The following is an 11,778-nucleotide window of genomic DNA, read 5'->3' as shown; positions in this document are numbered from 1 at the left end:
GTGCATAAGAACAATGCTGTGCCGGTCACTGTTAAGGGAAATAATGCTGTTTTGAGTGATATTAAATTAATCACCTTCAAATAAGGGTAGATGTCAGGTGAGTCTTGCTGACTATGTTTTCACAGGGATGGCTGACATTTCAAAATATGCCCCAAGGGCTTCAAAACTCAGCATATTTGTTTCACGGGAAGTTTAAGTTAAATCCACAGTTTATCACCCCTTACACAGAATCCACTTAATAATTGGTGTCAGCATTCAAACTGCATATAAATGGGCAAACTTGTGCAGTTACTTTCTGTTAAAACATTACTACAAATTGTTGTAGTATGCATAATTTATGCCTGTTTCCTAGTCCAAAGTACATTCAGGTGAACAGACGTTTAATTTTGCATAATGTGAGGTATGGAAGTATTTATCTGCGTAGTTTGGAAACTGCAAAACAAAACTACATTGTTGAGGAGTTAGGTGTCCTTTACACAATAACACCCAGTATGCCTAACAAGAAAAGAAAAACAATACATACATTTTTATGGGCCTGCATGCTTCATAACAATTCTTCAACTTAAAATATGAATGAAAGTACTGCTGGATTTTACAGAAAAGAAAGACCATTGCACGTTAACTGTTTGGTTCAGGACTATTTCTGATTTTACCTGCCAGAAAGTAACACATTTAATTCTCTGCAGATTTAATGTAAATGTATAAATGCACAAGGACCCTGCCTATTATTTCAGACTGCATCTTTCAACTGAAAACATCAGAAATGCAAGTGTTTTAAATGTAATTACATTATAATGGTTGTACACAACGAAAACGTTGTCAGAAACCCTCAGACATTCTGAGATCAACATAATTCAGAATGAAGTAAAAAATCTGATCTTTACATTTCTGCAAAACAGTTACCTACCTCCGAATATCTCTGTGCTCATTGGAGCAGAATGAGTTTGCTTTAGAAACGCAGGCAACAGTGTCAATATCTTAGCCTGGAATAGTCAATAACTGCAAAGGCACACATTCCACACATTGCTCTGTGCTGCCAGCTTCACAGAGTAATTCTTCACATTGTCCAGATTTCTGATTGTTTTCAATGTACCAGTGGAATTCGACCCTGGGGTGGTTCTCCCACCCTCCCCCCAGCGCTGCTTCTCTACGTAGCGACATTTCTGCAAATCAGAGAGTCATTGAGAGTGATTTCTCAGCAGATAAGGGCGCAGTGACCAGCTGAAGGTTTGAACTCCTCTGTCCCATGTACGACGCATCGCACACTTGCACAGATACCGGCTGCTCTGTCAGCCTGGAATGTGGAGAATGCGTAGAACAGGTAAAGTGACCAACAGGGAAGGAGACGGTGGACTGGCACTATGCTGGTTGCTGGTCAAGAACGTCACCCACGGAAAACGTGAACACACACCCACTTGAGTTTCTGTGTAATTCCTGGGCATGGTTCCTCTCTGTTTGTAAATGCCCCAAAATAATGGATGGATTGCTTCCTGATTAATTTAAAGAGACAAAAATACTCGGGAGTCTTTAAGAGGGAATGGGTTAACAAGTGTAGTCTAATGGAAAATGGGCATGTCTGTAGGAAAGTGCTGTTTCAGCCAGTCTGACAACTGTCTGACAACCTCCCGGGGGTTGATGGCTGCTGTTCTTGACCGTGGAGAGCGATCCTGCACCCCTAACCCGTGGCCTGTTGTTCAGGTCTTTCAAAACAATCCTGCATGAATGCTGCCACTCCCCTCTGACTGCTTAGCATGAGTTTATTATACTACGTACGTGCTCACTCCATCGTCTTTTGCATGCACTTGTGATGGATGGCTGAGTGGGCATCAGTTTTTCTCGGTTCACAGACAGGCAGCGAGACACAAGGCATAATTATTGTACTCAGACATGATTTACCCATGGTGCACTGGAGTAATGCACAGTCAAGGCATGTTGAACCCTTGGGAAAGCACTGTAAAACTGTAGTAAAACGCAAAAGGCCTATGTCCTGTAGTAAATTGGCCATGGTCTTCTTGAGTTGATTCTCAAAGGCCCTTCCTTAAATTAAAACAAAGAGAAATACCATAATAAGATGTTGTAGCCCTTCCATTGCATCAGATGTCTTCATTCCTGTGCAGGGTGTCTCTGAGGCTGAGCCATTAATTCACACTAATGGAGTGACTAATTTAAAAGACACTTAGTGGTAAAGGGACAGGCTGGTATCTCAATCTTGCTGAAATGTGAAAATCAGATTTTTTGTTTAAAGCATTGCTACAAATTCTGAAGTGGATTGAATTAAATTCAACAGCAAAGGTACAGAAATATGCCAGTGTTTTCATTTTCAACACAAAGCCGTCGATTTGTGTCGATTTAATCAGGTTCAATACAGCACACATATGTGACAGGAAAATCCTGAAATGGAGACTAGGAGTAAATTAATATCAGTCCAAAGGAAAACCTTTATCTCTTAGAAATAGACAGCTTCAGGTGAGTGTGGTCAAATAAAAAAGAAAAGAAAATGAAAAGATGACCCCTGGTTACCAGTTATTCATCACAAAAGCTCATTTTGGCCAGAGGTCTTAGCTGAACCTCACCAGGAAAAGTAAACTGCCCCCTTTGGATCTGTGCTCCAGTGCTTTGATCTTGAAATTAGATTTCTATCAGGCAAGACCGAGCTCACACAATGCCGCTGTTTAAACTGCAACGCATTGCCGGCCCTTGTGTACTTGCACAGGCACAGTAGTGGGAAGGGAGTGTAGGTGTTGGCTGGTTTAAAGGAACTTGCTTGTGCTCTTGAGAGAACAATGCTTTTTTTATTAATATGTTTTTTACAGCCATTAAATGATAAGTCCCCGGTCCTGTATATTCAGTCTGTGACTCATGGTTGCCTCCTGACAGGGTGGGTTTGCTTCTGACTGTCGATGAGACCATAGCTGAAATGGGGGAATGTGACCGGGCGACATTCTTCAGTGACGATTGAAACTGTGTGCTGGTGGGGCCAGCTAGCTTCCTATTGCACAAGACAGTGTTTTGGACTAATTGTTGTCATGTTTTGCTCAGCGAGTGGTGTCAAAAGCCTGCGAATAAACGTGATTATAAAAAAAAAACTTGCCCAGCCTTGCTAAAAAGATATGTACACATCACACGAATTTCCTATTTCTACCTTTAAATCACTGCCATGTATTTCGCTTTCCACTACGAGTCACCTAGGAATGGACATTAGTGTTGCAATTACAGAATACATTCTGCTGCATGAGTTTCAGATTGGTTACTGTTTGTTTATAGAAAACATAAGGTCAGGACTTTGTGCTCCCTCCCATTTGCTTGTGCTGCTGTAATGTTGAGAGCACAAATGCATTTTAATACAGAGCTTGAAGTCAGGGGACTCTTCGGACAGACAAGCACTGTATATGGGCACCTCCTGACAGATCTGTTGCATGTGAAGGTTAAATTTGTCTTTGCTCACCCAACTCAGGTTTGTCTCAATTACCCTTTTCACAATCACCACCCGTTTGCAGTGTGCATGTGGGTCCAACTCTTCATAAGAGGCTGGCGATGTTTACTGAAATGCACAGATTGTTTTCAGGTCTGATAACTACGTGTCAACCATCTGTGGAGCCTCACTAGATACCAAGCATTTCAGAAAGATACGGGTTCCGCTACTCTTTCTCCGAGAATGTCTCCTTGCACCGATTGGGATCTTTACAAACTACTGTAGATGAGTGGCTCATCAGTGAAACTGAATCGCCACGAGGATAAACATCTCACCAACAAAGAATTAGAAAACATAAATAGTGGCACGTTAGACATCATTCGTCAAAATGACAAAGCACAGATTGTGTGAGGGTTTATAAAATAAATGTGGGAAGCAATACTACAAAATAATAAGCAGAGCAAATATAAAAGTCAACTACAATTACACCGTCATTGTAAACCAGCACACATTTACGATACAAAAGGAGTTGACCCAGCACAGCGCTCGATCGTCATATGGTCAAGAACACGGATCAAAACACAGGAAATCCACCTCTTTTCACAATGTGAATTGATATTCAAAAGCTTATGTAACTGTTGCATACTCGGTTTGGGAGGTAAATAAAAATTTTATTCACGTATCATCTCAATGCAAAACACAACAGGGTGTGGCGTGCTGGGCCAACCCGTCCATTCTTCAGAAGTATGCATTATTTGTTTCACAGCTACAGGTTGCAGTGATTATTTACGGTCTAACCGAGGCCCGACACTGCTTTGGATATGTTATTAAAAACAGGAGAAAGTAGCAACAGCTTCTGTAACCTCCCTCACTGTAAAATATCAAGATAAGAGCCGAGTAAGCACAGGGAACAGGGGGTGTAAACAGGGCTGGCTTTAGCCGAGGGCTACAGGAATACCTAGGTCACAGCAGAGTCTTTGAATTACTATCAATGGCTTCCACTCGCTGATAATATTTTAGAAAGTCAACTGGCAAATAGGAAAGTCTGTCCTGTACCGCAGTATGACAGGGACCTACGTTCAGAGGGACTGGGGGCTGACTGACACCCTCACTAAAAAATGACATAAAAGCACTAAACAAAGCTAATAGAAACTAACATTTATTCAAAGATAATTGATAAATTGACTGTCAACAAATACATATAATACAAATATATACATACACAGTATGTTTCTATTAAAACAGCACTCTTACAGAACATCCTCTGTAAAACATTCCCATCGGATATATATTTTTTTGTGTGTGTATAAAAGTAGATACAAATAAAAAAGTCCATCAACAGCAGATGGCTTTCTGAATGGCGGGACAGTGGGGGCTGTTGTAGACGTCCTGCTCGGTCTCTGGGGTGAGGGCCTGGATGTTGTCCTTGACAGGAGACATGGGATCCCCTTTCCTACCCGAGTGCAGCCTTTCATTTTCCCTGCAACAACACAATCGAAGAAATTCAATCTTTTAATCATGACGGCCAAGTGGAGAGAGAGCGTTTTTGTGAGAAAGGAACACAAAGACAGAGATGTAATAAACTCCACCCGAATGTCACACCCTGTATTAACGAAAAGAGCTTAACCAAACCAGACAGGTTTTGGAGAAGGAGACGCTGCATGTTTGTCTGAAGAAAGAATGAAGATGAATGTGTGAGATCATATATAAAATCAGATACAAGAAACATTTCACCAAAGACTGATAAGTAGAACCACATTTGATTATACAAGCATGTGTTTAAAATATACTTAAAATTCCTCCATCCGACTAAAACATTTGAAATGCATCTTATTTTATTGCACCCTCAAGTGGGTATTACTGGTACTGCGGTCTCCAAGTATTGCTCGGATTTAATATGATGTTACTTCTTGATAAAACATACAACATGATTCACAGAACCAGATTAGAACGAGTCTTGGACTATCCGATGTTAGGTAGAGTTGTCCCAGACTAGTGCTACTCAAGGTCTGTGAAACCAGTTGCTAATGCTTCTCCGTGCCTAATAAATGAGCTCAATTTAAGCAGATACAATATATACATGTAAAAGGCCTTGAACTGCCCCATTCTGAGACAACTCATTTATTTTGAGTTTTGTTCAAATAATTACAATTTAGAGCAGATGTTTTTAATTGGACTTCAACTTGACCTGCAAATACTACAAAATAATATTAAAAAGCGGACATCTACATACAAGATCTCATACTGAAAGCAGGAAGTTCAGGAGGAAACAAAATGTGACAAAGTATTAAGTTCGAGGTGAGTGAGGGGGGCAGAGATCTCACACTCACCTCTTGAAGCCAAAGTTCTTCCACAGGTCGCTGATGGTTGCCTGCAGGCCCGGTTTGTTCTCATCGTTGCCACCGACTTTCTTCTTCCCCCCCGACGACTTCTTGCTGAGCCCGCTGGCCCTGGCCGGAGCCGAGGGCCGGATCTTGCCTGCCAAGCCTCCACCACCGGCGCCGGCTCTGGGCAGCCCGGACACCTTGGCTCTGATGCCAGCGGGCTTCTTGTCATCCGTAACAGGTGAACAAGTGACACTTTCCCCGGAATCGGACTCCTGGCTACTGAGTTCCTACAAAAAACAGAACAAGACAAATCAATACAGCAATCAAAACCACAAAAAGAGTGTATTAGAGTCAAAACGACATGATAAACGAGCAATCATTTTGATCCTAACTACAACCTATTACTGCACGGCCCTTACAGGGTCTTTGATGTGTCCAGGTCGAGCGTGTGGGGGAGTGCTGTCTCTTCTGGAGCTCCTGCTTGGCTGGGAGAAGTAAGCACTGTCCTGGGATGGTGGAGAGTCCGTCGGGCCATCCTCCTCTGAGCCGGGCCGGTCTGCTTCCTCAGGGCTTGTGTCTGGGGGAGCAGAAGTTGCCCGGGTCGGCGTGCTCCAAGAGACGCTCTCCTTCCTGCGCTGGAACTTCTGCAGAGCCGACAGGCCCGCCGAGGGCTGAGCCCTGGGTTTCTCCACAAGGCCTCCAGACCAGACGAACGCCCCCGTGCCTCTCCTGGTGGGACATGGGAAGGGAGAGCGGGGGGACTCGGCTGGCATCTCGACCTCCTCGTCTTGGATCTCGGTGTCTGGAGACGACGGCACCACGGTGGTCTCGCTCGGCTGGCTCGATTCAGTCACTTCCTGGGCCGCGGATTCCTGTGGCTCCACTGGGTCTGACTGCTTGGCTCCTGGATCAGCAACGGAGTCCGGGCTGCAGAAGAACCTGTGCAGGGGACATGGGGAGGGTTGACAGGAATCCCATTTCCTGACACAAGAGCTTTGCAAATTCAAACCAGCCTTCAAAACCAAACAGATTAAGATTAATATTCATCTTGAACTAAACACTTAGTGTGGCCCTTGCTACCACCCTTCTTGGGCCCTGGGTTGGTGCGCAGTGAACCACATACCTGCTTCGCATCTCCTGCTCCTCGGCCGGCCCTTCCTCCCAGTTCCTCCTCTGCAGCAGCGTGGCAAACCGGTTGCGAGTACCTTGCCGGGCAGCGGGGAGAGAAGACCCTCCACGGCTCCCTCCTGCTGCAGGCCTGCCCTCCTCCCTGCACACCTTTTTGTTACTTGAAGGGGAGTATTGCCCAAGCAGGTCCTCCTCTGAGATTTCCGATTCTGCTAAAAAAAAGAAAAAGATAAACGATTGGTACGGTTGGCGGCAGCAGAGAGAGTGACACAGGCACAACAGGGGAGCCCCTTTCCAAAACTGGAGGTACACAGTCCAGACACCTACCTTCCCTCTCTCTCTTGATGTTCACCGCCCTGCTGGGCAGCTTCAGGGAGCGCGTGCTGATGACCTTCACTCCTCTGGTGGACGGCTTCTCTGGGGACTGCACCACGCTGTTTGGCGAGGGCAGGAGGCCCGTGGGCATGTAGCCTCTGCTCCAGATGCTCGTCCTGCGACTGACCTTCTGATCCTGGGCATCGTTCCACCCTCGGCTCCTTGGTTTCGGTTTCACGGGCTGAGGGGCACAGGATGCGGGAATTAAATCAAGGATCACATTCTTATGTTCATCATCATAATTCAATTTTGCTCACATGGTGAAAGCAAAGTACCTTACCTGGCAGGTGTCAGGGTTGTAATCGTCAATCTTTTCCAAGCTGTTCACATCCACGTTTCCAAGAGCAATCTGCAGGCCGGTCTGATCCCCAATGTTGCTAGTATGGGTGCATTAAGGCTAAACAAAGATACTGAGGCAAACCATTATCTGTTAAAGCCTGCAGGTGGTTTAAAAATGATGTTTTACTAGCAATAGAGGGAGAAGCAACACAATAACCCAGCACTGATAGTTTCTAAACCCACGGGTCAACAGGGGTAAAATTGCGTACATGACTATCACCAATAAATAACAGTCTGACGGGGGGAAACATGTTGGGAAAGGATACCGTCCGGCATAGCTGAGTGTCTTGACATCAATGTCATCTGGGTAAGGGTTGAGTGGAACGATTTTTCTGCTGATGGGGTCAAAGACCAGCTGATACAGGAAGGTGTTGTTTGCCTTGAGGAACCCTTCGATATAGTCATCAGACACAGTCACGTTCATCTTCAAGTACTGACCCATCTTCTTAATCACCTGGGAACAAAAATAAATACCTTACCCAAGTTGAATTTCACTTCACCTCCACTGCAAAAAGGACTCAAACGAAAATACACTATTGCAAACAACAGCATTCAAAGGAAGCAGGAAGCCCGAGATTGGGGTCTGTGGTTACCTTTATGATGTCAGGGTTGTTCGCCATCTTGAGTAGTTTACACGCTTTGCCTAAGCCAATCCCATGGATGGAGGCCAGGTAGTCGCAGCCCGAGAGGATGCACATGTACCGGAACTTCTCCTCTGTGAAAACATCTCCCAGGGACTTGCACTTCCCGAAATTTGACTGGTCTATCTCCAAGCCATTCCCAAATTTGTCCATTTTCAAAAGAACCTAAGAAAAAGAAAATGACTTGCTGCCTTTTAAGAACATTTACACTAATTTACTTAAGACAATAGATAATATTTGTAATTCAAATCAGATATTCAAGGATTTGAGTATGAAATATCAGTGTAGGTTTCAGAGCTGTTATTTCATTAGTCCAGAAACTCAGAGCCCCAGTTCCCACCAGTGGAATAATCTGTCCTGTGTTTCTGCAGGTAAGATCATTTATCTGAGCCAATTATTACTAGAAGAGCTATATTTCAACAGATGTTTTCAGTTCCTTTATTGAATAAGCCAGAGTTTAATCATCAATGTCCGATACCTTCTTGCAGCCAAAAGCCAGTAGATCCGAGTCCTCGGTGATGACGGCCTGTGCAATCCCGCTCTTGTTCAAATAGGCCAGCTGGGCGTCGGCCTCATAGGGGGCCACCACACAGTCCACACCACGAATCCGAGCGGCCTGCCCGAGAGAACACAGCGCGACCTCAGTCTACAGCAGAGACCCCACAGCAGGTAATCGTACAGCGAGTCTAACAGCCATCCCATATAAACTGACATTCAAAACAGATCTAAAAGAATACCACCCTTTGTAAAATCATGAAATCACCTCTGGGGTTTGGAAGAGAAGCCTGGACCACGAGACCCCAGTGAGAGACGATAAGAAATTACCATATGAAAAATGGGAGGCACCCAAGTTGCTCAAAGGGACCATCTGACATGACTGAGGTTATTCTCCATACTGTCTGCAGAGTATGGCCTGTACTCATGGTTTTTAGAGTTGATGCAATATTCCTAGAGGACCACAGGAGAGGGACCTACTTTGATGACATCGTGAGCCATAGAGGGGGTGACGTTCACAGAGCGGGTGAAGCATTCCCTCGCCTCGGACACTTTGCCCTCCCGCAGCAGCTGTCTACCTTTCTGCAGGTTAGCCTGGCGGCGTCTAAAGGAACAATAAAAAAGATTTAAAAAATAATAATAATAATAATAATCGAGGCCGACTAGGAGACTGTACTTGAACGTTGCTCATTTACTCTCAACACTTACTCTCGGCGGGCCTTGTCCACCTCCTTTTTGGACGGCAGATTGCAGCCATCGAAGACCAGGATGGGCTTGACGCCAGATGTGAGAAGCATATCGACGAATTTCATGCAATAGGTCACATATCTGGAACAAAGGAAAATGACTAGATTACTCACGGAGGACACAAGGTGAGAAGTTCACACCGTTATCCCACTGAGCAACTACATTATGCCAAAGAGCACAGCGTCATAATTGTGTGTGTGTGTGTGTGTGTGTGTGTGTGTAGGAAGGATTGTACATCAACATGAAACTTACTGGTCAGTGGGCTCTCCTTTGGCTAACTTCTCTGCACAGGAAAAGGCCCCTTTGTGAAGCCAGCAGTAAGTGTCCACGGCCACAGTCTGCCCTTTGTACTTCTTCACATTGACAGACTCCGACGCATCCTTAATGAACTGCAACAGGCCCGATATCCCCATCGTATCGACCCCTTGCCCAAGTGATAAAATACCTACAGAGAGAGAGAGAGAGAGAGAGACAGACACCAGGCGGATGTCAGATTGATTCTTCAAATGGCGTTGAATAGCTGTGCATTACTGTAAAACCACACATACTGATTGTCACCAGGTTTTTATTTCCCCTGTATATCATGAAAAGGCCTACATTGCTTCTAAATTAAACTAATTCATATTTATACATGTGAAAGTGAACATGATTTATATGAAAATAAATACAACCGATATCTGTTGCAGTAAATAGTCAGACAATTTAATACAGTAGGAAATTCTACAAAGAAAAAAGAAACTAGTGCACTAGCTACACTCACAACCTGCAATGATACATTTTAAGGAGGGAAGTGTGAACAATCATTCATTTACAGGTCAACTGTACTTAGGTAACCACAATATCATAAACCAACCAGATTTCAACTCCCTCCCCCACTGATTGAATACTGATGACACCTATGGGATTTTGCTTGATCCACGTCGTTAGTGACCTGGTAGGGGTGTAAATAGATTGATATGAACATAATTGAGCGTTAAGCTGGAATATTGATACGTTTTAAAAAATAGCAATAAAAATCCGAGAGAACCGCTTTGGCGCCTATAGACGAGCCCTCCCCCCGGCAAGCATTGATCCCCTGTTTCCAACCCATCCCTTCAATGTGTGTGCAATCTGACAGTACAGGACATAGACATGAAGCCTAAACCCAAAGTTTAAAGAGTAATAAACATGCAAAAGAAAACGCATCTAGATGGATACATACATACACTATACACATAAAGACACAACGTGGGCGGCTGCACTATGCATGTGTCAAACACTGCGACATCATGATCATATTTAGATGCAAAATGGAAATAATGCCATTTAAAAGGACAAACACACTTTTAAGCAGGAGATCCGACGTGTCTCCTCTCAAACTGCCCGCTATTTAAACCGATGCCTAAATACTAAACCTGGAGCAGCTTTCCATGCATGTACACTGAAACCAAATGTCAGTCTCTACATCCAGCTTCTTATATTAACCGTGTAGGGACTGCATAGGTGGTATATTTGTATTACTTATTTTAAAGCGACGACTTACCGCTTCTTTTTCCTGCAAATGAAGTATCTCTGCAGCAGAGGCACTTTGTCTTTAGCGGCAAAATTCCAGCTTACGAAGGCTCGGCCCTCATTGGCCACAGCCACTCTGACGCCGAATCCTAGCCAATCACAGAACAGGGAAGAAGAAACGAGGCGGGTTCTTTTTCAGCTTTACATCCTGAGTGGCTGAACGCGGCGTCAGTCTTCCCTCTACCTGACGTATGCAACGACCACGCCCCGTTTCTGCTAGGGGCGTGTTTTAGTCTAATGAAGCCACGGCATTGGTCGACAGCAGGAGAGCGCTGATTGGATAGGTGTGGAGAGCCTCAGCCGTACACATGCTGTGATAAAATTGAATCCTCAGTCTGCTCAACACCCCTTTAAAAGTACACAGAAAAAACAAGAAAATGGCATGATTTTAAGAGGGGCAGCAGTGCTTCATAAATTCATGTAAATTGTGCTCATTGCAGGTCTATGGTACAGCTACCTGCTTCATTGTTATACAATTCATTACCTAGAAGCAGATTTATGATTGATATATGTTCATAAAACCCTTAAGACAATCTTGTTTTGATTTGTGTGATTTGTTTGAATGCTATAATGTGCATATCAGACAGAGTGAAAACATCAGGGACTTCGGATCCAGGTGAGTCTCAGGTCCACTATTTCATGCTACATGCAAAGCCCAACAAAGGTTAATTTGTAATTGATAATGATTCACGACTCCCTGTTACCATCCTTTCCCCACTGTTTTATTGTCATGATATAGTTTGTCATAAACTAATAGTCAGTA

The 11,778-nt window shown here is 44.2% G+C and overlaps 1 protein-coding gene across 2 annotated transcripts; it reads right to left on the bottom strand.

Moving 5' to 3' along the window:
* Window positions 1-4,558: 4,558 nt before the first annotated feature.
* Window positions 4,559-11,068, bottom strand: exo1 (exonuclease 1). Of its 2 annotated transcripts, none has more exons than XM_066696954.1 (13): window positions 10,987-11,068; window positions 9,717-9,909; window positions 9,426-9,545; window positions 9,198-9,321; window positions 8,701-8,838; window positions 8,175-8,387; window positions 7,848-8,035; window positions 7,523-7,619; window positions 7,195-7,423; window positions 6,863-7,079; window positions 6,159-6,678; window positions 5,743-6,026; window positions 4,559-4,892 (listed from the first exon to the last, which is right to left on the bottom strand). In XM_066696954.1, the coding sequence occupies exons 2-13, from the start codon at window positions 9,875-9,877 to the stop codon at window positions 4,748-4,750; spliced, it is 2,436 nt and encodes an 811-aa protein (XP_066553051.1). In that variant the 5' UTR covers window positions 9,878-9,909; window positions 10,987-11,068; the 3' UTR covers window positions 4,559-4,747. The 2 variants fall into 2 exon arrangements, with proteins under 2 accessions (XP_066553051.1, XP_066553052.1); XM_066696955.1 differs by having other exon boundaries at window positions 6,863-7,076.
* Window positions 11,069-11,778: the final 710 nt, after the last annotated feature.

This window comes from Amia ocellicauda, chromosome 23, assembly GCF_036373705.1.
Source record: "Amia ocellicauda isolate fAmiCal2 chromosome 23, fAmiCal2.hap1, whole genome shotgun sequence".
In the NCBI taxonomy this organism is placed as follows: domain Eukaryota; kingdom Metazoa; phylum Chordata; class Actinopteri; order Amiiformes; family Amiidae; genus Amia; species Amia ocellicauda.
Note: the sequence above shows the minus strand (reverse complement) of the source record. Positions and strands in the feature narration are given on the sequence as shown.